This window comes from Pan troglodytes, chromosome 13 (assembly GCF_028858775.2).
Source record: "Pan troglodytes isolate AG18354 chromosome 13, NHGRI_mPanTro3-v2.0_pri, whole genome shotgun sequence".
Taxonomy (NCBI): Eukaryota; Metazoa; Chordata; class Mammalia; order Primates; family Hominidae; genus Pan; species Pan troglodytes.
In genome coordinates this window covers 131,462,756-131,489,879 of record NC_072411.2, presented here as the reverse complement: position 1 = coordinate 131,489,879, position 27,124 = coordinate 131,462,756, and the positions used below count along the sequence as shown (strand labels likewise).

Here is a 27,124-nt window from a genome sequence, read left to right as displayed (position 1 = left end):
GGCATAATGAGCATGCTAAGAGAAGAATTTTACTTTTGTGTTGAGAGAGGTATTTTTCTTACATTTATCTTTAGAGCCACATGTTAATGGGGGAAAATGCACAATTCTATGTGTTTATATTAAACTCTTTGAAATGTGTTCTGGATTTTCTTGACATTTAAATGAAAATATTACACATTGCAGATAGCTTGTACCCAAGTTATTTCTACTTACTGTTAGGGACATTCCCTTTGTTATATTTAATTTCAGGAATGCGAGAGATGGCAATAGTTGGAGCTATTCGTAAATGGCAATTAATTAAAAATATAAAACATAGAATCTGTCTTGTTCAGAGTTGCATCTGTTTTCTGGTGGGCTTTCAGATGGGGGAGAAAGTTTTAGGTTGCTTTTCCTTGTGTAAAACAAAGTGAGCTCCATTTGAGCATCATCAAGAAAGCCAGAGGTCTCTAAGATTCCTAAACACATTATCTGTTGTTCTAGAAAGCAAGGAAGTGCTCAGAAAAAAAAAAGTTATTTCAACATGACACGGAAGGCCCCTTGGCTTTCATTGGACAAATTTAGTACACCTCAAAATAAATAACAGCTTTTGTGGATTTTAGCCCTTTAAAAAAAATAAGTCTATGAGTTCATACTAATATAAACTGGTTTAAACAAAGGAATAAGCAAACAAATAAATAGATAAGAAAGGTAAGCTCTTCCTTACAATAAAATGTTACCTAGTAAATAAAGCAGGGATGATGGAGTTAGAAAATCACCATTTTCAATCATCATAATAATACTTAATCCAGGCAAGAATGATTAGTGATTATAAAACTAGTGTGTGAATGTTTTATGTGGGACAGGTTATTTATAGAATCTCAAAGTATCTCACCAGACACTATCAGTTGACTACAGGAAAATGCTAACTTTCCACTGGAAAAGTCCAATGGAAGAAATTAACTTAGACAAAGAATCAAAGTTAGCATCACCCATAATGAGGCAAACCATGATCGTCTGCCTCCTGATACAACACACTGAGAAGGCTCACTTGCATCATATTCCTGTTCCAGGAGCATGTATTCTCTAAAACAATTGTCTCAGGCTCTTCAAAAATATCAGTACCATGAAAGAGAAAAAAAGGCTAAGAAACTGGTCCAGATTGAGTAGACATGACAACCCAGTGCAGTGCATGATCTTGAATTTGATCCTGGACCAGGAAAAACATTAGTATAAATGACTTCACTGAGTTAGTTGGTGACATAATTTTACTATGGTTAGGCAAGAGAATGTTCTTGTTCTTCGGAAATATATACTGATATATTTAGGGATGAAGGGGAAATAGCATCTGTATCTTACTCTCAAATGCATGTGGGTGAAAGGAGGAGAAAGGTAAGGAAAGGGAAGAGAGAGAAGGAAGGATGAGGAGGATGAGAAGGAAGAGGAGTAGTAAGGGAAGGAGGTGGGAGAAAGTGAATAAGTGAGAATGACAATATATAATAAAGCAAATGTGATAAAGTGTTGGTGGTTGGTAGATCTGATAAAGCTGTCTTATTCTTGCTGTGTTTTGGTATGTTGGAGGTTATTTCCAAGTAAACCGTTAAAGAAGAAGACATTATGCATGCGTGTTCATAAACGTCACTTCTAGTTGTTTTAGGGAGTGGTGGTCACTGAACTGTCTGTGCCTAAGGGCAGGGGCTGTTCTCCAGTGCAGAGCCTAGTATCTGGCAAAAGTAGGTAGTTTCTAAATATCTTTTGGATGTTTGCATGGACCCCAAGGCCCTGAATTCCCTCGAGCTGTAAAATATTTATCTTCCAACCATTGCAAATGCCAATTGTAAAGAAATATTTTGCTATTTCCAAGTTCACTTGCACTAGTTATGAGATGTTTTGCTATTTCCAAGTTCACTTGCACTAGTCATACAACAATTTAGTTGTAGTTGGTGGGACATAAGCAGGGATATCTTACAGGCAGGATGCATGCATCTCTGCACTCTTCTTCCTGTAATCTGGCAGGAATATAAATGTAATGGTTATTTGAGAGGCCCTTTTAAGCCATGTGAGAGGAGCCATGTGCTAAGAACTGTAGAACATAAAGATGTGTGAGTTCTGGAGCTGCCATACTAGCCTTGGGCCTCTCACTCCAGGCTTTGTTTCTGTGTGAGAGATGGAAATGTCTATGTCCTTTAAACCAATGTTCTTTTGCTTTATCTTTCATTTGCAGCTGAAGCTAATCCTCAATGATACACCGTGCTTTCTAGAAATCATCGTTGTTAAATTTTTGCTCCTCTATGGAGCTTTGTATTCAGTTTGCCCCATATGCACATTAATGATAGAAGTTCTCTGGTTTTATTTATATTCCCTTTCTGTTTTCCCTGAGTAGAATTTTTCTTATTGTGATGTGGATTCTGTTTCTGTACTTGAGTTGGTGGGTCATTGTCTGTGGCTTTGGTTATTTTTACTGCTGAGGCTACCTTACTTTTTTTCCATCATGGTAAACCTTCTCCATTTTGCAAATTGCTAAATTGGTCTGAAAAGGTTGTGAGAACTGGCTTTCTTAGGCGACTTCTTGTCCTGACCAACCCAGCTGGAGACCGGATGTGCGGAGGTAAGCACTTGGAATAATCAGAAAATAGGAAATTTTAACTATTCCCAGTTGCCAGAGACATTTTACTTCAGTTGAAGGATTGGAGGCAGGTTTTTATAGTGCTGGCCTTGCCTAGTGAGTTTTGTTGAGCAAATCTTTGTACTTTTTGGAATCCACTCATGTTTTTATTTGTTCCGTGGATGGTTCTTCCTCTGCAACTATTTATTGCCACTAAGGTTTGCGGCACAGTCAGTCCCACAGATAATAAATGGGTGTGTGTGCCCACAGCTCAACATGAATAGAGTGACTGACTTCCAGCTTGTTTATTGTTAGACGGGTATGTAACCAAGGAAGCCTAACTCCTCAATTATGTGTATGTGTGTTTCTGTGTAGTCAAATATGGGCCAGAAAAATGGACCTTGCAGGGATATTGCATGATATTCCATTATTTCCTTTACAGCAATTATTTTTCAAATGTTACGTGAATGAGGATGGTATTTACTTGCATAATTTCATAGTTATGTTATTTCATGACCTGAATGCCAGCAGCTTCGCAGTTTGAAGCATCATTTCCTTCTGGTAGGCTGGCTGTATTGGCTCCCTGGCTAATATGAATTTGAAAGATAATTGATAATTACCTAAATGTAAAGCATTACATTTGGAACTGCTGTGGGTGAGGTCTTCCAACTTTTTAAACTCTAACTAGCCTAGACAGGAATCAGCGATTGCTATTATATGCAAATTCTGTTTTTATTTCTACAGAAAAAGAGAAGAAATAACTCTTATTTGTTCAGGTTTACCAAAGAAGTACCTGTCACAATTTGGTCTGCAAAATGAAACAAACAGAGCACGAAAAACAGCCCAATAACCAACGAAACTACAGCCAAAATGAAGGATGCAGGATAAAACATGACTTAAACATTCCCTTGGCCTAAGTGAACGTGGTATAATGGGAACAGGGTAGAACTAGGAATTGGGAAATTTTCATGGAAGTTTTAGCCCTACTAAGTACTGTCTTTATAACTTTGGGCAAGTTACACAAACTTCTGAGCCTCAATTTCCCCATTCAGCAAAATGAGTCTAATAAAATCTACCTCATTAGCTTCTTCTGAGTGTGAAATGAGATCATATATGTAAAAGTGTTTCATAAACTATAAAATACGTTCAAGTATTTTTTATCAGTCAGCTAATCAAAGGTGTGGCATAGCTGCCCCAGACCCCCAGTGCTATAATGGTCTTGGTAGACAGCACTGTAATTTGCACTCTAAGTAATAGTAAGTGTTAAGAATTTGTCAGAATTTTTAATGTAATGTGCACATATCTATTCTGATTAAAACAAGTAGCATCTTCATACCTTCAGGATTATAATTGTTGTTAGTAAAGGCTGATGAGAGGGAAGGAAAGTAGGCAAGGCAATACAAGTTGCCTTTTTCACTTGAACTTGGGAATGAGGAGTAAGAAGCACTTGAGCTTATATCCACCACTGCATCTTTTACCAGGAGGCTTGGAGTGTTACAAGAAGCATCATTTTCATCTTGGCCTTGTTTGGGAGTAGGGAGGCACATGGCCAAGAGACAAGCTTTATGAAGTCATGTGCTCCAAAGGGAACACAGGAAAAAGGGAGTGCAAGAGACTTAGTCATGCAGAAGAGTTTCACACAACAGGTGGGCTTTTAAGAGTGTTGTCAAGGAGAAGATGCAAATGCCTTAATTAGTTTGGACAGCTCTTTTAAGTGTAAAGAAAAACATGTCTACTGGTGGAGATGGGCTTTGCAACACAACAGACCTGTGTGTGGGATTTTGATCTTAGGCAACTGAAAAGCAAGTAACGCTCCCTTTCTATTACCTGAAGCTTCTGCTTATGGAGTTTTGAAGTTCTCCAGGATGGTTTTTCTATTTCTCTGAGCACTGAAGTGGCTAATGCCATGGCAGATGTCATACCTAATGCTGCAGAAGCAGAGCATAAGGTAGGGAGGATTTTGTAGGAACCTTCTGATGGGAATCCAGAGAGCAAAGCCTGGGACATGAAGCTCTCAATAAGGAAATGGGAAAGGAAGAGTCCATGGTTTTACTTTTAACAAAGTAGGGAATTGCTTTTGCAGATTAGATAATATGTGAGGATTGTGGCAATAGAAGAGGTATCTTGTGTTTGTAATAAATGCATTATTTGGGGGGGTTACAAAATAAAATCCCAAAAGAGGAGAAGATAATTAACTTTCTTATGAGAGGTTACCTAATTTTGACTGAGTTGAAAGGAAGAAAAATTAAAGGATTTTAAAGGATTGAATCTCTCTTTCTGTCTCATTTGCTTTCTCTCTTTTTAAAATGAAATGGTCGGCAGAGTTGGAATTTTGGAAAATAGGGTCATGAATATTTGTTGATGAAAACAGTCATGCTTAGTAGCTTTGAGGGGACTCCCTATAGACAGACTTGATTCCTAGTTCTAGTTTTCACAGCTGGTTGCAGTTGTTTGGATGACGATAAGAATCAGGGATACTTGGTTCTGTATTTGGAAAAAATGAAACCAGACTGCTTAAAAATTTGACTGGAAAAAGGCTACTGGGTATGGGGTTCTTTTGGACTATGCTGACTGCTTAACAAGGGATCCTGGTTTGTCTTGTGTCACATTAAAATCCCATGTCTCATTGAAATAGTGGTTAAATGAGGTTGCATGAGTTTTCAGTTGAGAACTAAAAAATAACATATTTTGTTTACATAATGCTAGTTTTTGCTTTATTCTTATGTTTATATTAGAAATGAGTAATTTAGTCCCAGAGAAATTACATGTGGGGCTTTCTGCCAAGACCCAGTGCCAAACATGAATTTTGTGATTAAAGTATCCAATATTAACCTTTGCTTGACAAAAACCAAGATAAGACGATTTTTTAAAAAAACTTAGATGATCTGAAAAGAAAACATTATAACAAAAATGTATGAGCTAGGAAAAGCTGAGAGTTACTAAATTGGGCTTTGAATGGTGGAGATGTAACTTTGATTGTGTAAAAATACATGAGTTTCATTTCTCTTGGTATTGGAGGAATACAGATAAAGATGATTGAGATTAATACTAAGCCTCCTTATTTATTGTTTTATTTGATTAGTTCCCTTGGGTGGTGGGATTTACTGTGAGGCAGATACTTTGTTTCATTCTTGTTTTTCATCTTTGGGCTTCATATTCAAATACCACCTACCTGTAGGATGTTAGCTACAGAAAATTTTTTTAAAGGTGATATTCATTTATTAATTCAACAAATGTTTCTTGAGCACCTACTCTGAGCCAGATACTATACCAGGCATTGTCATTGTCTTCTGGGAGTGTACAGTCTTGAGGATGCAATAGACCTATGGATAAGTAATTACAGTACAGCGGAATCAGTGCTATAATAAAAGCAGAGTGGGGAATTATAAACCTTGCCCTAGACAGGAACCCTTCACAAAGAAGACGATGTAACCTATTTAAGGATTGATATGGTTTGGCTCTGTCCCCACCTAAATCTCATCTTGAATTGTAACTCCCACAATTCCCATGTGTGGTAGGGGGAACCTAGTGGGAGGTAATTGAATCATGGGAGTGGGTCTTTCCCATGCTGTTCTCATGATAGTGAATAAATCTCACGAGATCTGATGGCTTTAAAAATGGTAGTTTCCCTGCATAAGCTCTCTCTGCCTGCTGCCATCCATGTAAGATGTGACTTGCTTCTCCTTGCCTTCCACCATGATTGTGAGGCCTCCCCAGCCATGTGGAACTGTTAGTCCATTAAACCTCTTTCTTTTGTACATTGCCCAGTCTTGGGTATATCTTTATCAGCAACGTGAGAATGGACTAATATAAGGATGAATAGGCATTTGGTAGGTAGAGAAGATTACCCTAGGCATAGGGAAGAATCTTCACAGAGCTGTGAACTCAGGCTGTTCCAGACAAGAGTGAGCACATCACATGAGGCTGAAGGGTTGGAGAAGAACTGGAGTGAAAGAGTATGGAAGCACAACTGGGCTATAGCACAACATTTTATAGGATGTTACTGAGCATGGACTTCATTTTCTAGGCATTGGGAAACTATTGGGAGCTTATAGGTAACAAATGACTCAGATTGGTTTTAAGATGATTCTGCTGGTGGTATAGAAAATGTATTGCAAGCAGGGAAATGTTTTAAGGAGGCTGTTGGAAATGGTACAGGCAAAAGGGGATGAGGATATCATCTAAAGCAGTGACTTTGGGGTTGAGGAGGTGGCAGAGGTTTTGAGTGAGGGTGAAGAGGCAGAATGGGTTGACAGCTGATTAGAGAGGACGGGAAATGTAGAGGAGAGTCCTGAGTTTCCTAGTGTAGGCAGCTGAGTGGAGCATGAGGCCAAATATGGAGTCAGCCAGTTTTACCAGTCGAAGCAGCATATTTCAGGTGGCAGTGGGATAGGGTGGGTGTAGAATCACGGGTTTTTCTTTTGGACCTATAACTAAGCTATATCTTAGCTTGTGGACATGCAGTTCTTGTTATATGGAGTGAGCTGAGTCATAGCAAGTGCTGTGAGTTTTGATTTTAGCTGGCCTCTAATTAGGCAGAACAGGAAAACTCTATTTTAGTTGTTGGATTAAATATTTTTCCACCTCATGATCTAGAGGTAGAGGTCTCTGACTTTAAAAATAGCTATTTACTAGCCAGGCATGGTGGCTCCCACCTGTAATCTCAGCTACATGGAAGGCCAAGGCCAGAGGATCACTTGAGTTTCAGGAGCTTGAGAAAAGCCTGGGTGAAATAGTGATGTAGTGAGACCCCATCTCAAAAACAAAAACAAAAACACTGATTCACTGAGTGATAGCTCTGTACCTGATGCTGTGCTTAAGAGGTACTGTGTTACTAGTTACTAGTTACTAGTATTTTACAAGGGAGAAAAAGGGTACTTATAGAGGTTTACGAATTTGTCAAAAGTGGTGAAGATGGGAGCAAGACAGTTCTGTATTATATGTAAGCATTTTGTTATATGTGAGTTTTGAAAAAAGGTAACATTTGTAAGAAAGCAGGTGAAAAAATGAAAAGATTCTATTTTAACTTCAGCAGAGAAGTGGTTAGGTGCTTTGCTTCTTATTTGGTGATCTAGGTTGGTTATTATAACTTTTCTGACCATATGGGGGAAAATAAAGCTTGATTTACAATGCTGAGAATTTGTACTACCTAATAACTCACTAACTTTTCAGGAAAAGATATAGTTTGAGTAGCTTTCAGAATTATAAAGAAAGAATTGGACCTCTTAAAAACCTGTGCTCTCATAAAGAGTACTTTTTCATTCTGTTTTATTTGTGCAACACTCAGATTTCTGTGGCTAGGTTAATAGTGTTTTATAGGCTTTTCTGGGTAAAATAAATTTTTCTGTTGGACTGAGGGCAAAATGGAAACAGACCTAGCCTAGCAAACTGTAAAAGTCAAGCCTCCACATGTTAAAGGTGATTAGCCAGTAATTTAACTGCTTTTTAAAACACAAATCAATAGTCCTGTTATTGCAGAATTAGAACAGAATACAGAGTCCTAAAATGTGTCATCCACTATGGTCAGTATAAACTAAAAAAATTCTGGCAGGAAAATGAAACATAAACAAGAGAAAAAGGAGTCAATAAAAATAGACCCTAAGAAGACACAGCTGTGGGAATAGCAAATGCTTTAAAACAGCTACTATTAATTTGTTAGAGGAACTAAGGATTTTGTCATAAGGAGTGAACAAATGGAAAATCTCAAATGAGTAATGAAAAGTTTACAAAAGGGCCAAATAGAAACTCTGGAATTGAAAAGTAAAATATCTAAAATAGAAAATTTTGCAATATGGGCCTGACAGCAAATTGAAGAAGAAAGAAGAAAAGGCCAGTGAATGTGAAAATGGATCAATAGATATTACTCCAGTTGAAGAATGTAGAAGAAATAAAAAGAATTAACAGAGCCCCATATGGGACACATCAAGCAATATAAGATACATGTGATTGCAGTCCCAGAAAGAGACAAGAAAGAGACTGGCACATGAAACAATATTTTAACAAATAATGGATAAAAATTTCCCAAATTTGGTGAAAAATATTAACTTGAAGATTCAAGAACCTTTGCAAACCGTAAGTGGGAGACATCCAAAGAAAACTACACTTTTGTTTTTTAGGCAAATCATAGTCAAAATGCTGAAAGTCAAAGCAATGAGGTAATCATGACAACAGTGAGAAAAACAGTCCATTATATACACAGCGATGATGAATGTTCACTAACTTATCAGAAATAATGGAAAGGAGGAGGCAATGGGAATGACTTGTTTTAAGTGGTGAAAGAAAAGAGCCATCTGTCAACCCAGAACTCTATATCCAGGAGACATACACCACGGACATGAAAACAAGATGTTTTGCTTACTTGGTTTGGGAACCTCTGAGTTACACAAAGCTAAGTAGATTTCTGTACTGTATGACTTCTCAGTAATAGAGAAGTTCTAAGAAGAGGATGTCACATTCACTGATATCCAAGTTTTTTTTTTGACCATAAATCCTTTATTCACAGAATGTCTCAGGGGATTCATTGTATTTGTAAAACACGTCTGGAAATACTAAGCTTCAGGAATGGAATTTGATATTTATTCTTCATTTTTATTTTCATGATATTGCCAGGATGAAGTGATTTTGGAAAATAATTAGCAATGTATCTGTTTGCATCTGTAATAATGAAAATGTGACGTTTTACCTACATTGACTTTTCTTTCTTCTAATAACACTTTCAGAGTTGAATGGCTTTGGGCTGTTGCCAGGTGACATAGTTTCCAGCAGGCCTAATGGTTCAGTCTTGCCTTGTTGGACTATTTAGAAATAGATGAAAATAGAACTCCCACCTAGAGTTTTCAATGCATATTTTATGAGTATAATAGTGCCAGGAATATAGGTTGAATTGGATTACAATAAAATCATTATCTTTTATGCCTCTGTCTTGTGAGTATTTATGTGTACTCTTACATGTAGTTTAAACATGAGTGTTACAAATTAATGCTACCAAAAGCAAGTTGTAAAAGTAGTCCAGAATTACATTGTAAATGACTTAAGCCATCTAATTAAAATAAAATTTCAATGTCTTGAAATAATTCAGTGAAGGATTAGTGACTTAAATTTCATCGCTGCTCTGAACATGACCTTCTCTTTGAATATATTAGAAAATGGAGCTTAAGAGATCATCATTTAAAAGGTTTATTGTGAAATTTTTTTCTTTCCATCCCCTATTCCTAAATCTAGTCATAACCCCCTAGATGTCTAACATATTTCCTTTCCACAGCAGAGTTTGAAATCTCTACATAGCCAACATTGAGGCTCTCAGGCTCCCACCGCATTAGTGTTGATTGACACGGGGGGTTTGGCTTTGTCTTCTTGTCTGTGGCTGTAAAGGGCAAGGTGGACATTCCTCTCTCTGTGTTTTTCCCTTACTCGTTTCCTCCAGGAATTTGTGAGTCTCAGTCTCTTTTCCCTCTCAACCAAAGGCTTCCAACCAACGACTATAAACTTCTTCTACAGCAGTGGTTCTCTAATTGGTCCTCAGTTCTTCAGCATCTGTCACTTGGAAACTTGTAATAAATGCAAATTCTTGGCCCCTCCTGCTAGCTTACTAAATCTGAAACTCTGGGAGTGCAGCCCAGCAATCTGTGCTTTAACAAGCTTTCCCAGAGATTCTGAGGCTCTCTGAAGTTTGAGAACTTGTTCTCTATAGTAAGAAAAAACTTTTAAATCAATTTTTTCTCATCCTTTTGGTTATTTGACAACAAAGGTAAAGCAGAATCTAAGAGTTCTTGGTGGTGATGGTAGCGGGGTGTTGAATAAACCACTTTTCAAATTAAGTGATGTATTTTAAATAGTAACAATAATTAGTAGTAATATCTTTACAATATTCTTGAGGTCATTACTAATGCTATTGCTGTGTTACTTTGAGGAAACAGGTTTAGGAAAGAAGGTAGCCAAAGTCAAGGTGTTTAGTAGTGGAGCCTTGATGATGATGCTGGTTTGACCAATACTAGCACCCATGCTGCAGCCCACTTGGTAATGCTCCCTGAGATGCCTGGTAATGCCTGTCTCCTCTTATCCCTGCCCATGTCTTCCCTGTGAGGCCAGAGACTTATTCGTTTCTTTTTAAAAATGCAAGAGGTGGAGTGAAAGTTCATGTCTTTGTAGATTAACTCTGGCCTTTCTTACTTATTTGTAGACTATCCCACCTCCCAAACTAGTAGCCAAAGCTACCTGGATCAAGGAGAGGGAATGCTGTACTTCATTCGTAAGGCAAACAAATGTTTATGGCCTCTTTTCTTATAAGTACTGTACGCTAATCGATTGCACCGCTAGAGCCACTATGGCCTCTTTTCTTTCAAAAGTTTCTCTCTTTCTGGAAGTACTGAATTCACTGACCAATTTATCTTTGGGCTCTGGCCTGCGGTTTTTGAAACTTTCCAAGATCAACTGAGCAATGATATGGTTTGGCATTTTAAACCGCGAATATAGTATAAAGTTGGATGATTTTGAGAGCAATTCATGCTCGAATGAAGTCTTTATCCCACTGAGTTATGGTCTCCCACCCAACCCTTTTAAAAAACTTTGTTGGATGATTAGAGGCAGGCTTTCCAATTCCACTCATGACAATTGAGGGATTCATTTGCACTCCAAGATATATTTATTTTCTTGACCACCAAGGAAATATAATGTTTTAAAGAAGTAAGGCAATTCATATTAAATGGAAAGGAACTATCTAAATTGAAACTTAATGGGGTCATATTTTAACATAAAAGTGAAAACTTAAAGTAACCTTCAGAGTTACTAATTAGTTTGATACTAGCTCCACTTTTTCTACCATGTAGATTTCATTTAGTAGAGGAGAGTAAAAGAAGAACATTAATTAAAATTGGAATGATTAATTTCGTTATGTGTCTGTGTAAATTAATTCCAGTGTCAGTATAAATTAACTCCAGTGTTAGTAATTCCATAGACTTCCTTTCCATGGTTTGCTTCAATAATTGAGAATTTATCAGTCATTCTGATATCAGAATTCAAATAAGCATTTATACGTGCTTGTGTGTATGGGGCAGGTAAAGGACATGAAAATGTATAGATATTTAAGAAATGTCACTTTTACTCCAATTTCTTATTTATGTTAGGATAGCCTTCAATTTTAAGCAAAATACCTATTTAGAATGTTTCTCCCTCATCTCCTTCTCTACCTAGGTCCCTTTCCCTTTTCTCACACCACTTATAATTAGAAACAAGTGAACAGCTTTGCACTTGCCAGAGATTAAAAAACCTTTTTTTTTCTGTTGTACAAGGTGATTTTTGTGCAAACAATTGCTATCTCTTCCATCAAAACAGTGTTCTCTCTAGAGAATAATGCTTGTTAGGTCAGTTTGGTGTGGCAATATTTATAGGGGATACGCTTGAATGAATGAAAATTGTAAGTGGAGATGTTCACATAACATTTGTTTGCTTCTCTTGTCCACCAAAGTAATTCATAACTGTAGATGTCTTTTTATGTGCTGACTGCCTCATTCTACAACACTGACAGGTGTTGGTGACTGCATATTTTTTCCTAAGTCCTTGAACATATTCACAGAAAGAATAAAGTTTAGTTTGGGTTTCTATTGTTATTCTCTGGATGCAAAAAGATTTCCTAGCTCCTAAAATGGGTAATTTTCTTGATTACTCATGATCTATCATGTAGTTCCTCTGTTTGTTTTAATTTCTTAATATGGAGTAATATTTTACAAGATTTCCAAAATACTTAGATCCTCATCTATATTAGAAGTCAGTGTGTGTGTGTGTGTGTGTGTGTGTGTGTGTGTGTGTGTGTAAAGGAGAAGGCCGCATGCTAGGCTTTGCGGGACATACTACCCTGATATTGTAGTATGAAATAGCTATCTATAAACAACACATGAGCAAGTGAGTGTGGCTGCATTTACATAAACCTTTAATATATAAAGAGGTATTGTGCTGGTTTGGAACTGGGTATAGTTTGCCTACCCTGCTCTGTGATAATTACTGTGGCTTTATCTGTCTTCTGTAACCCATCATCTTCCACATCACCCTCCTGGCCTCTTCCTTCTACCTGGTGATAGTCGCCTGCTTTCTTCTTCTTCATTTTTCCTCAAGTTATGCTCTCCACCTTTGCATGCTTTCTTATCTGCTATCTCTCTGCTCTTCCTTGAAGATTCCTTTGTAAGATGTGAAAATGACCTGGTGGCAGCCTCTTTCCCCACTGATAACCAGGGTTTATTCAGTTGTTCTGACTGTCCAGACTGGGCTGCTCCTTTCTCCTTTACCATTTCAGGAAAGTCCCTCCTGAAATTTCATTCCCAGCAGAAAACGGTGACCTTCTCAGAAGAAGGTGGCTTTGCTCCTTTAAAGTGGGAGAACCATCTTTGTGAAGCTGCGACTGACCACTCTATCTGGAAATGGATGCCTAACTCTCCAAATCTCTTGCAAGTTTTTTGACCTGCCATCGTGAGGTGGCCCCTGTTCCTCCCTCTTCTTCCTTCTGTTCCTCACTTTTCTTTGGGGGTGAGTTTATGTTAAGGAGACTTCTGTGCTTAAAAGAGGGCCTCTTTCTTAAAAGTTTGTACCTGAATTGACCCCATGGGTGACTGTCTAAAGGTAACATGTTTTTTTCAAAAGCCAAAAACCATTGCTTAATATGGTCATAGAGTAAGTCGTTGGTAGACTTGTATGCTCATCGAGCCTCAACAGATCATCTTCGGGTGATGTGCTGCCTCACATCTCAGGGAATCTTGTTCCAAGATAATATTCATACCCCTTTCTTCAAAATACAGGCTTTGGTTTTCCACTCCATTGAAGAACTACTGAAGAATAAATGTCTTCATGTGTTTTGCCAACTTTGCCACAAGCTGCTTTTTGCGTCCAGCTGGCCATAGGTCTTTTTTATTCCCTCCTGCCTGGCCCCCCGTCCCGAGATGCCTGGAAGCCATCATGTTGAATCTCTTTCCATGGAGGTCTGTTTGGCTGGCGTTTCTTCTTGCTTCAGACTGGAATGCCGATTAGCCAGTTTCTTGGAATGATTTTAATCTCTCATCTCTCCAGCCCATCCATTTGAAGTAACTAATAGGACCACAATGTCACTGCATGAGCTCACCCTTTCCTTGCTCAAGAACAACGATAATACTTGTCAGTGATTGCAACAGTGGAGGAAAGTGTTGGTGCCAGTGTTGCAGTGACTATTTCAAGGATTAATTTTAGTGTTTCTAGAAAGAAGTAGTTCAAAAGTCAGGAAAAATAAATGAAAATAAATCTTAAACAGATTTCTCATAGAAAAAAAAAACATAAACATATTGCAAATCACCCATCTAGTTACCATTCGCTCTCTTGTGTCCTTTCCCTTTCTCATGTCTCCTTGGAAGTCACCACCTTCTGAGGTCTTCGTCAACAGACTTCAGACTCTTCCTGCTGTTTTGCTCCCTTGAGTGCAAACTTTCAGGACCACAGCCTGTGGGCAGCTCCTCTGCTCTGCCTCAGGCTCTGAGTAGAGTAGCTGTGGTTTTGACTGATTTCTCCTCCTGAATCTGCCTTACTTTTCCTTTTCTCCAGTGGAGAGACTCACTGCTTCTGAGAGCTCCTCCCGCCACAGGGGTCAAACTTTTGATGGCTTTTGAGGGGCTGGAGGGAGAGAGCTGTACTTGTAGGAACTGAGTGGTGAAGAGGAGCAGAGAAGCCTAGAGAGAGGGTGGGAGAGAGGAGGAAACAATGGAGAGGGACAAGAAAGGGGACAAAAAGCTGTTGATCAGAGGCTGAGATAATAGTATCACAACTGTTATTTCAGTACTCAAAATAAAGCATGATGCATTTGATTACCAGGATTTAGAAAACTGGACTTGTAGTCACTAATGATGTAAGAATTGCTATTAATATTTATGAAGGGAGTTTTTATATTTAATATTTAGCATCAGGCACCATGCTAGGTGCTCTGAAAACGCCATGGTCTTTCAAAATAGGTGCTTGTTTGATGGTCAGTGGCTATCAGAAACTCCAGACTTACCTACTACTTACTTACCTAACCTCCTGTTAGCTTTCTCTTCAGTTAAAGAGATGGGTATATGTCTAGTAGGCAAATGGCCCCCCATTCTCACCCTAATACCTGAAATTTGAGAACATTCCATACATTAGTTTCCCTTACTGCTCTAATAAATTATCACACAGTTATTGGCTTAAAATGATACAGATTTATGATTTTACTGATTTTGAAGTCAGAAGCCCCAAATGGATCTTAGTGGGCTGAAATCAAGGTGTTGTTAGGGCTGAGTTACTTCTGGAGGCCTAGGGAAGATGCTGTTTTCTTCCTTTTTAAGCTACCGGAAGTTTCCCTGCTCACATTCCTAGGCTTGTGGCCCCTTTCTATATTCAAAGGCACTTGCATCTGTCTCACATGGCATCGCTATGAGACTGACTTGTCTTCTTCCCTCTTCTACATTTAAAAGACCCTTGAATTACACTGGACCCACCTGGCTAACCCACTATAATGCCCATACTTTAAGGAATTAACAACTTTAATTGACCAGCTTTAAATCCTATACCTGAAGTCTAGCTGATCTTCTTTTTGTATTTCTTTCAGGGCCCTCCATGGTTTTAGGTTTTATTTGTCTTCTCTGTCTTGGCTCAATGTCTCTAATTCCTCTTCATTTTTCAAAGTTAAATTCAAGTCATAACCTTTCCATGAAGCGCTGGCTACTCTGGTCAACATGCTGGCCTCTCCCCACAGCTTTGATCATCTTTGGCATATGGTGTTCAACACATTTATTAAGGGTTATACATTATTTTCTGTACGTCTTAGCCTTCCAAGTCATATGCTTCTTGAGACTAAGGATATTTTTGTGCCTATCCTAACATGATGCATTGTTGTAAATAATAAATGTTTGTTGATTGACTGGCTAAAAACAATTCTATAAAAATAACTGAGACACATGCTGGTAGTAGAGGTTTCCTCGTTGTATAATAACTATAGAAAATCTAGTACAAGGCTGGGCGTGGTGGCTCACACCTGTAATCCCAGAACTTTGGGAGGCGGAGGTGAGTGGATCACCTGAGGTCAGGAGTTCCAGACCAACCTGGCCAACATGGTGAAACCCAATCTCTACTAAAAATACAGAAATTAGTCAGGCGTGGTGGCGGGTGCCTGTAATCCCAGCTACCTGGGAGACTGAGGCAAGAGAATTGCTTGAACCCGGGAGGTGGAGGTTGCAGTGAGCCAAGATCGCTCCACTGCACTCCAGCCTGGGTGATAGAGTGAGACTCCATTTCAAAAAAAAAAAAAAAAAAAATCTAGCACACTGACTACTTTCAATTACCTGGATTTCAAGACCCTTCATTTCTATACCTCTTTTTTTCATCTTGGTCTCCCAGCCCCATCCCCACCCTGCCCATGTACATCTATAACTATTAAGTAGTTCAAAAGACCTTATGATGTCATGCCAGCTGGCCTTTAGCTTCTAAATGTTCTCGTATTACAAATATATTATTCCTATCCTGTTGTTCTCTTTGCACATCTAAAACCTCTCCAGCTTTGAACAAGTAATCCAATTTGAATAATTCATATTATATTATGAAAGACTTAAGGCAATTTTAACCATTCTGATCTTTTATTTTCTAACAAAGATCTTATTTAAAAAAATTAAACTAAGGAATTTATGTGATTTATGAAAACATCCGCTGCCTTCTTCTCTTGTGCTTTCTGCTAATAAGAGTCTCTTGGCACTTCCCATTGAACAGTTTACAGCTCTGCTTTATTGAGAAATGGAAACACACTTGTTCACTTGTTTTAGTGGCCATACTATGATATGGAAAAGCAGACTTGAGAGACACATCCTCCAGTCTCAACTCGGAGTGACTTTCTGTTGCTTTAGTTTGCATTTCGTATCTCATATACTTTCTTCGGCAGTTTCTTTCCTATAAGTGTGAATACACACACACACACATGCATGTAAATATATATATATATATACTTATATGTGTGCGTGAGTATATATATCCATTTTTGGTCAGTCAACAAACATTATTAACCACAATGCATCATATTGGAATGTGTATATATATATATATATGAATGTATACATACATAGCACACACATGCATACACACACACACAAATTGATGTGATTTTATTGAGTGGAGATGGGTGAGGTTGGAAAAGGGAGAGGAACGTTACGTGACATTATCTTCCTATCTCTGATTTCCTTCTCTGCATACATGGTTGAGGAGTGCTATAGTTTAAATGTGTCCCCTCCAAAATTCAGATGTTGAAACTTAATGGCCAAAGTGATGACCTTAAGAGAGACTTTTTTTTTTTTTTTTTTTTTTGAGACGGAGTCTTGCTTTGTCACCCAGGCTAGAGTACAGTAGCGTGATCTCGGCTCACTGCAGACTCTGCCTCACAGGTTCAGGCCATTCTCCTGCCTCAACCTCCCAAGTAGCTGGGACTACAGGTGCCCGCCACCACACCCAGCTAATTTTTATTTTTTTTGTGTTTTTAGTAGAGACGGGGTTTCACTGTGTTGGCCAGGATGGTCTTGATCTCCTGACTTCATGAACTGACTGTCTCGGCCTCCCAGAGTGCTGGGATTACAGGCGTGAGCCACTGCACCCGGCCAAGAGGGACCTTTAAGAGGTGGTTAAGTCATGAGGGCTCCTCCCCTCTTGAATGGAATGAAAAGCCTCGTACAAGAGGCTTCATGCCATGTTCAGCCTGCCCCTTAGCCTTCCACTGTGTGAGGACACAGCATTCCTTCCTTCCAAGTGCTGCACCTCTCACAAGACAATCAAACAAGCCCGCACCTTGATCATGATCTTCCTAGCCTCCAGAACGGTGAGAAAATCAATTTCTGTTTTTTTTTATAAATTATCTACTCTGTGGTATTTTGTTATAGCAGCACGAACAGATTAAGACAAGGAGGTAAAAGAAGAGGAGTGGGAAGTAGGTTTGGTAAAATGCCATCACACATCTGGACTATTGAGACATATCCATGGCAACATGAATGACAGAAACCTGATTATGGGAGAGAACTGATCAAAGTTTGGGAACTCCAGCATAGCTGAGAGAGTGTTCTTCTGTTCTTCTGAAGTAGCTCCAAGTGACTCCAAAGCCACACACATTTGGTTTTAGCCTTGGGTCTGCTACTGTATCAGTGGAGTGATCTTGGACAGATGTCTCAGAGTGCCTGGGCTCTATCGTCGTCACTTGTAAAATGGGGCTGATAGTACTTGCCTTGAAGGGTTAGAGAGAGCACACGTTAAATGCCTGTTACTGCTTGATATTAAGTAAGTGGGAGACATTGTTTCTGTGACATAGTCATGTGATGGTAGATTCCCAGAATGACTTTATGTGCAAAGGGATCTGCTTCAAAGGGGATGGGGCAATTGACTGTGAAAATTACTATAGAAGGCCAATTGTGGTGCTTGGATGAATCCTCCGTAGACTAAAGGGACAGCTTGGGTTTGAGTTCACTGGATGAGGGGCTGTGTGCTTTACTTGACTAGACCTAATCTGCACCTGAGTTGACCTCATGGATTGCATTGGCTGCTAGTGAGCTGTGAGTGTTTTCTGAGATCTTGGTGGCCTCTAATCCCATCTCCAGGTAGACAGAGGTGGGCTGAAGCACAGATGTGTTGGCCACCGTTCCTGGCCCTGGGCGGTTTGGCTTCAGCTGGGACACTGGCTGGGGCGAGAACTTAGCAGCTCATGTGGCTGTGGTTGCTTCATGGCTGGACATGCCTTGCCATTAAAAAAGTAAGAGGAGTTGACTGATTTCTGTAATTGTCTTCTTAGGAGGTATTGTGGAAACTTTTACATTTAATAAATACTGTTTAGTGTTAAATAAAGAAACAAATCAAGAGAAATGAGTAATATATTTTCTATACTTATATTCTATATTTTATATTGTGTTTATATATACACAGACAAGTATATATACTCTATAAACATTATATACATATGTGTGTGTGTGTATAAAATATGTCCCTTTGGAAATTATAGTGTGCTGTATTTTGAAAAGTAGACTGTGATTTGATATGTAAAATTAAAAAACTAACTTCTTTTTCATTCCCAGTAACTCAGACAGAGCTTCACAAGCTGGTACTACAAAGACCCAAAGGCGGCAGTAAATTCCTCTTTTGATTTAAATCCCATTAGGGTCCACACTTATGAAACAAATGTTGAAAATCCTATAGCTGACAAAGCAGATGACTTAAGGGGGCTTTATACCAAAGAGGCTTATAGGAGTTATTCACAGAAGAACTTCCAGTTGTAAAAGAGATAAACAAGCTTTGGATCTGAGTGGTGTTTAATCTGAGTGTGCATAAGGGCCAAGAAGGGCTCATATTGCAAAACTTACCAAAGAATCTCAGCACTTTAAAACCTTAGTGGTCCTGGCTTCACTGACCAAAGTTTATTATTCTATTCAGTCAGTCTCTGTCTCTCTCTCTCTTTCTTTCTCTCTCGCTTCTTTCTTTCTAATGGTGAAGTGCAATATGGTATCTGCTTTTGGCACCAAATTACAGTTCTGAACACCTTTATTTACCCATGAATACAGCTAAAAACTTCTTGACAACATATTAGAAACAATTACTCTCTTTTAGATTGGCCCCCTTTCCCAGGCCAAGGTTAAACATTACAATTAGAGAAGTGTATAAGCAATGGATTAAAATGTCAGGAAAAATATCAAACTGGGACAGTTGTTTTACTTCATAAAGTCTTAGCAGAGCTCTCTCCCAGCATGCCTTGTGTCTTTGTAATAGTCTTAATATGGACCATATGTGCAAATAGAAGAACTAAATAAAACTTAATAGATCACCTGAGTCAAGTTATTGAATAAAACATCTGCTCTAAAGCCAAGTTCAAATGTCCTCTTTGTAGAATCAGCATGTGATGATGTAGGGTACATGAAGCAAAGAGGACTTCTTACTTTTGAAATTTTGTAGGTGAAACCCAGCTCCACCAGGAAAGGGAGAAGACGGGTGGGAGATGAGAGACAGAACCATCTGAAAGCCTGTGGATTTCTGACATTTGAGTTGTCTGTATGGTAGAACGTTTTGATATAAGGAAAGTTATATAACAGTGTTTAAAATCACTATTAACATTGCTTTATTTTTATTTTTTTGAGACAGAGTCTCATTCTGTTGTTCAGGCTGGAATGCAGTAGCACAGTTACAGCTCACTGCAGCCTCAACCTCCTGGGCTCAGGCGATCCTCCCACTCAGCATTCCAGGTAGCTGGAACTACAGGCATGCACCACCATACCTGGCTAATTTTTCATATTTTTTTTTGTAGAGATGTGGTTTCGTCTTGTTGCCCAGGCTTATCTTGAACTCCTAGAACATTGCTTTTAAACATTTTATTTTTTGGGGGCAATGCAAGAACATCCAATTGCAATCCAGTTACAAGTTGGAGTGAAAATAAACATGATGCATGGCATCAAAAAAATGCATTGCAATGTGGAGTTTGGGAGGCCACAGTAGCTTCCAGGTGAGGTTGCTGGCAACATTCTGAGAGAAGGTGGTAGTGCTGGAGAAAGTGTGTGCTCTAGAGCCAAGGGTGGACTTTATTGCTGGTCATTTATTCCTTCATTCACTTACTCACAAATTGTTACTCAGCTCCCACTAAAAGTCACAGTCTTTACTGCACACATAGACTTAGTGATAGCTCCAAGCTGTCCTAGATGACATTGGGACTGGGTTGGAAAGGGAAGTCAGCAGACCGTGTCTCCATTATCTAATTTGATGAGACTCCAAGCCACAGCCTTCCATATCTCAAAGGCATTTCTTTGAGATAAGGTGTATTTCTCACACCAGGTCATGTACAGAACCAACAAGGAATATGTTCTCTCCTCAGGGAGAACTGTATTTTTCACAGGCTTCAAAAACTCCTGTGTTGCTTAAGCTAGAAGTATCTCTTATGGTGGGATTTTAGGAACAAATGGTATTTTTGTGGATAAAAGGATATTTTCATTAACCTCTAATATCATTTCAGGAAAACAACTACCGACATGGTTTTAGCAGATACCTTTTTGTTTAAATCTGAAAGAGTGTTAAATTATCTATCCACATATGTTTCTGGATGTTTATAAACTACACATATATACACACAAAAGGAGGATGTGTCCATTAGAAAACACATTTAAAGCAGAAAATTTATCCATACACTCACATCCAAAGCTATTTGTTAAAACTCTTCAGTATATTGCCATTCAGCCTATAATTTCTCACCATGCTTTTAAAAAATGTAAATTTATATATTTGCAGGATATATATTTCCACCCACGTATATTACATAATGGTAACATCAATCAAATTCTTTTTGTGATTATGTTATCTGCTTAAATATATGTGAGGCTTGACATGAAAGTAAATATAAATATAAATTGTTATTACCAGTTGGATTGTTCTAGATGTAATGATTATCTTTGATTTTGGGATACTTAGTTTACAGAACGTCCCTTTTGTGAATTAACAATTGTAACAGAAAATGACTGCTCCTAATAGAAATCCTTTTCATAGTCATATAAACAAGTAGGGACACAAGTTCTCATTTAATGAAAAGTAGAGATGAATAATTGCTTGTATCGGTTTTATTTGCTCCACAAAGATCCCATCAAAATTGCAGGTTCTTTATCTCGATTCTCTTGGATTTGGTGTGTCGACCTTTATTCTCACGCATTTGCCTTTTGGTTGCAGGATGGCTGCTGCAACTCCAGTCACAATACACTTGTCCCTCAGTATCCCTGGGGAATCGATTCAGGACCCCTTGTGAATACCAAAATCTACAGATAGTCAAGACCGTGGTATGAAATGGCATGGTATTTGCATACAACTGATGCACACCCTCCTGTATATTTTCCATCATGTCTAGATTACTTACAATACCTAATATAGTATAAATGCTATATAAATCGTTGTTACCCTGTGTTGGTTGGGAGATAATGACAAGAAAAAAGTCTGTACCTGTTCAGTACACGTGCAATTTTTTCCCCAGTACTTTTGATCTCTGGTTGCTTGAATCCACTGATGCAGAACCCACAGGTACAGAGGGCCAACTATATTTATGTTTAGGGATGAAGAAAGAGCAAGGTGCAGTACCCTTATGAGGGAAATAAAACTTTCTCTAGGAGGTCCCAGTAGAATTCTATCCGCACCCGTTTGATGGTGGGCTTGCCAGAGTTCTGTAGCAAGCTTACCAAGCCTCTTGAGCATTTCCAGCCTCTGAAGAGGAAGGCTGAGGTTAAGGGAATGGATAATTGCTACCCCTGAAAGGTCTGTAACTTCAGTAAATTGTGATAGCTGGTACTGATCTGCTGTCATTGGGAATAGTTGAGATGCATAGACGTAAGTAATTTGACCCAATGCTGTCCATTAGAACTATCTGTGATGATGAAAATGTTCAATAATCCGCACTGTTCAATATGGTGGCCACTGGCTATAGGTGACTAATGAGCACTTGAAACGTGCCTATTGTGACTGAAGTGCAGATTTTAAAATTCAGCTTTAGTAAATTTAAATTTAAGTGGTCATATGTTGCAAGGCTAGTGGCTATCATATTAGGCAACATAAGTTTGATCATCTGAGTTATCAAGGAGAGGAAGGTTGACATTTGGGAGGTCAAGTCCTTTTATGATTATTTCATTAAAAAATCAAAATATCAAAATGTTATTTCCTTGTGCATATGTGTTTAGTTTGCGTTTATTTGTTTTTTCTTCACAAAGTCAACCAGAAGAACAATTTCTCTGCCTAAACACAGATTTCTTGAAAATTTTGCATGGAGATTGCTCTTTTATAGTTGTGAAAGTTTGACACTACAGAATTTTTTAAAAAAATTCTAAACACCCCATTTTCTTTCACGGTACTATTTCAGTGGCAGTAGAACAAAATGCCTTTTAAAGGGGTCGTCTAACAGTTTACCTCCTTTCTGTCTGCTGTTGTATAAACTGTAAATGCATTTTTCCGTCATGAAATGGTTCAATCTCTGAAACGTGTGAGTTTATTTTGGATTTAATTTTATTTCTGGCAAGTTTCATGAGAAAGAAATACCAGAGGAGATCAGGGAACTTTCAGTATCACGAGTCCTTCCAGGCTCTGATTTCCTAGTACCCTTGGGTGTTGGTGAACATTCTGGCAGTGCTCTTTGGCCAAAGCTCTGATGGAATGAACATGGCCAAGCTGGAATAGTACAGATCTCAAATGTGCTAATAGGAAACATCACTGGAGCTTGGAAGTCCAGCATCTTGGGTGGTGTCCCATGGGTTTGGGAGGTGTCATCCTGTGCTAAGTTTTGTCAGGAGATATGACATCAACAAGTCAATTTATCTTCCAGTTAGAATGTTCATTTTACTGCTGGATTCAACAACATCTTTTGCTTTATGTGATATTCAGAACAAAAGCCATGAAATGCTCTAGTGGGAAATTCTGTACCTTTAAAAGCAACTGTTAAACCAATTCTGGAAAGTTGGGAAGTGTGAGAAGTGCTTACTTTTGGACTGGGCCACAGATCTAGGTGGGTTGTGGATACTGCTGCCTAAGTGTCAGACTCATACTACTCAATGAACCCTGAAGGGTTGGCTCACCAATTAAAACAAGAACTAAGATTTGCATCAGCATCCTGGCTGGAAACAGATGGCATACTCAAAGATCAACTGAAGTGACTTTAAGAGGAGACTATTTACAGATATGTGGATAGGATTAAGGGAATTAATAGGAGATAATGAAGCACTGAAGGCCAGCATAAATGGGACATTCTTATGGTCTCTCATTGGCATAGTTTGCCTATGTCCCCAACCAGATGTCATCCTGAACTGTAGTTCCCGTAATCCCCACAATCCCCACGTGTTCTGGGATGGACCCAGTGGGAGATAACAGAATCATGGGGCTGGTTACCTCCATGCTGTTCTCATGATAGTGAGTTAGTTCTCACGAGATCTGATGGTTTTATAGGGAACTTTTCCCTCTTGGTTCTTATTCCTGTCCTTGCTGTCGCCATGCGAAGAAGGACCTGTTTGCTTCCCCTGCCACCATGATTGTAAGTTTCCTGAGGCCTCCCCAGACATGCTAAACTGTGAGTCAATTAATCCTCTTTCCTTTATAAATTACCCAGTCCCGTGTATGTCTTTATTAGCAGCATGGGAAGGGACTAATCCACTCATCCTGAAAAGGGTTCAGTAGAGCCTTGGTTTTGGAAGAGAGGCCACCAAAGAGGAGCTATGTCCCTGGGTGCAGGAGAAGCATCCAAGTGAACACACCCTGGCCCTGGAGTAGGGGTGGGAGAATAAATAACACCCTTATGTCTTTCTCCAGTTGCTTCTTTGTTTTTCCCATGTCTCCTATTGTCTGGCACCTCTCAGAAGCCTGAGAGCAAGTGAAGGATCCAATCCATAGAGGATGGAGAATGACCCTTGAGGGTCAAGGAGAATAACCCACGCATTACTGTAATTTATCCGGTGCTTCTCTGTGGGTACAGGCTGCTAAATACTTCCATACACATTAGCTAATTTCATTCCCACTACAATCTCCATTTTACTAATGAGAAGACTGAAGCTCAGGGAAGTTATGCAAATTTCCTCGAATCTAGCAGCTGGTTAATGATCAAGTCAGTAGCCTGAACTGTCCTCAGACTCCCAGTCCAAGCTCTTACCTTTATGGTATGAGAAGGATGTGGAGATTTATCAGAAGTAGAGGGAATATAGAAACTAACCTTATAGTATCAATTATAGTCATAGTAATGGGAAGAATACCCCTGCCTGACATTTCAGAGACATTATCTCACTTGAATCTCACAATGTTTTTGGGAGTTAAAAAGGTTAGGTATTGTTAACTTTACCTTACAGATGAAAAACAGCAAAGGTTCAGGCCAAATGACTTGCTACAAAAGAGTATCTCAGGGCTGGCATTTGAATATAGGTTTTTTTTTTTTTTATTCTGAATCCATCAGTCAGTCAAGTATACCACATTGCTAATTAGAAAATGCTGGCAGCAGGACAGTTTAATTAAATTAAGCCAAAACCCCAAACCAAATGGAAAACAAAAGCCATGTTATGTAGATATTCTGGTGGAGTACTAATACCTGTTTTACCTTATGGATCGCTATTTTTAATTTGTCCATTTTGAAAAGCCTACCAACAATGATGGTCCATTGTAAAACAAGTGAATAAATAATAGATGACTCAAAAATAAGAGGAAGGAAAATGTTTGAATAAATGGGTAGCAATTTCTTAAAAAAGTTAATTATAAATTTATATAATATACCAAATACCAGAATTAATTCCAGATACAGAGTTAAATGTAAATGCTTAATAGATGGAGAGACACCCAAAAGATAATGTGAAGGAAACAGCCGACATTGTTTGGTCTGTGTTTCCTGGACACCAGTTGCAGTGTAGGGGCTCAGAAAGAGTTTTCTTTTCTTCTGGTAGATACCCAATAATGGAATTGCTGGGTTGAATGGTAGTTCTAGTTTTAGTTCTTTGAGGAATCTCCAAACTGCTTTCCACAGGGGCTGAACTAATTTACATTCCCAACAACAGTGTATAAACATTCCCTTTTCTTTGCATCATCGCCAACATTGGTTATTTTTTGACTTTTTAATAATAGCTATTCTGACCTTGGAATACTACAAAGCCATACAAATGAATGAAATCCTGTCCTTTGTAGCAACATGGATGCAGCTGGAAGCCATTATCCTAAGTGAATTAATGCAGAAACAGAAAATCAAATACCACATGTTATCACTTATAAATGGGAACTAAATAATGGGTACACATGGACATAAAGGTGGAAACAGTAGAGACCGGGGTCTTCAAAAGCCAGGAGGGAGGAAGGGGATCAAGGGTTGAAAAAGTACCGATTGGGTACTATGTCCACTATTTGGGCGATGTGTCCACTAGAAACCCAAACCTCAGCATTACGCAACATAGCCATGTAACAAACCTGAATAGGTATCCCCTGAATCTAAAATCAAAGAAAAATAGAGAGTGTTTGTCCATCTAACACTTGCCACAGCTTAGCTGGAGGTTACTATTGGCTTCACAGATGAGAAAACCAAGGTGCAGAATCCTGTCTAGAGCCCCATGGCAGACAGTGTTGTAGCCCAGTAGGAGCCTTCACTGTTCTGACTCCAGACTCCACATCGCTAACCACCCTGTGCTCTTAGAATAATTTCCATCCTGACTGTTAGAATACAGTGAAGGAAGAAATTAGCACTTTGTTTTATAGACTTGTTAGATTTCCATAAGGTGAATAGTGTAGCTGAAAGCAAATAATAAAAGACACTGGGAAAATATTTGCATTGAATATGACAGTCAAAGGGTTAAATTTTGTAACAAAGGTTTTAACCAATGCATAAGAAACACCATGTTGATAAATGGACAAAAGGATATGAATAAACATTAGAATATGCTTAGTAAACACATTTGAGAAAAATTAAGCTTATTAATAATGAAAGAAATGCAGATTAAAATAATGATGAGATAGCATTTTGCAAATTTCAAATGGATAATTTTGGGGCTTTTTGGTTGTTTTTTAGGCTAATACTAGGGAAATTAATAGGCCCTTGGTATGGTGGCAATGGAATTTGAACAGCCACTTTGGAAAAGCAATTTGGCAGCAATTTTAAGGAATCATAAAATTTCTACATACTTTGACCCGACCATCCCACTCCTGGGAATTTGTCCTGAGGCAATTATTAAAAAGACAACGAAAGCCATGTGTAGGAAAAAGTTAACTGCAATAGTATTTATAATAGTAAAAATTGGAAGTCACCTAAAGGTCTCATAACAGGAAGTGATTTTGTAAATTATGGGTCTGCGTATTAGGGTTCTCCAGAGAAACAGAACCAATAGGGTACGTGTGTATGTGTGTGTGTGTGTGTTTGTGTGTGAAGAGACTTTTTAAAATTAGGAATTGGCTTATGTGGTTTTGGAGGCTGAGAAATCCGGACCCAGCAGAGCTGATGGTGTAGGTTCCTTAGAAGTCCTAGTTTTAAGTCAGGAGAAGACTGATGTCTAAGGTTCAAAGACAGTCAGGTGGAGACAGTAATTCTTTTCTACGCAACCTTGCATTCTATTCATGCCTTCAACAGGTTGGGTGAGGCTTGTGTACCCTGGGGAGGACAACCTGCTTCACTCAATTTTACTGACTCTAATATTAGTCTCATCTAGAAGCACCCTCATAGACACGAGCAATGTTTAACCAAACATCTGGGCACTCTGTGGTCCAGTCAAGTTGACACATAAAATTAACTCTTACAGTCTGTGTAACCATCAAAGTAATTATAAAAGCCACATAGTAGTATGAAATACTAATGATGTTAATTGAAAAAGGGAAGAAAAATTATATTTATACTATGCTTTTAATTGCAAACATGTCCACATGTAGATTGGTATTAAGAGTAAGTACGGAAAAATAAAAATAACAATAGTGACCATAACAAGATGGGGAGGTTATGGCTCATGTAGACCCGCGAACACATGGGCTTTTTGTGGCACTGGCATGTGATTCAGGGTAAGTGGAGTTCTGGGTGCATGAAGGGGAGTGTTCCAAGATCAG

The 27,124-nt window shown here is 38.7% G+C and overlaps 1 protein-coding gene across 3 annotated transcripts in view; it reads left to right on the top strand.

Moving 5' to 3' along the window:
* Positions 1 to 27,124, top strand: part of PID1 (phosphotyrosine interaction domain containing 1) — a 250,284-nt gene that overhangs the window by 21,853 nt on the left and 201,307 nt on the right. Inside the window, exon 1 of one of the 3 annotated variants that reach the window (XM_063790847.1) lies at positions 17,262 to 17,405. The exons of the other annotated variants lie outside the window; for them this stretch is intronic. Coding sequence (XP_063646917.1) covers positions 17,277 to 17,405 — 129 coding nt within the window. The 5' untranslated portion in view covers positions 17,262 to 17,276. Of the gene's footprint in view, positions 1 to 17,261; positions 17,406 to 27,124 lie in introns of those variants that run through there. 3 annotated transcript variants of the gene reach the window in all.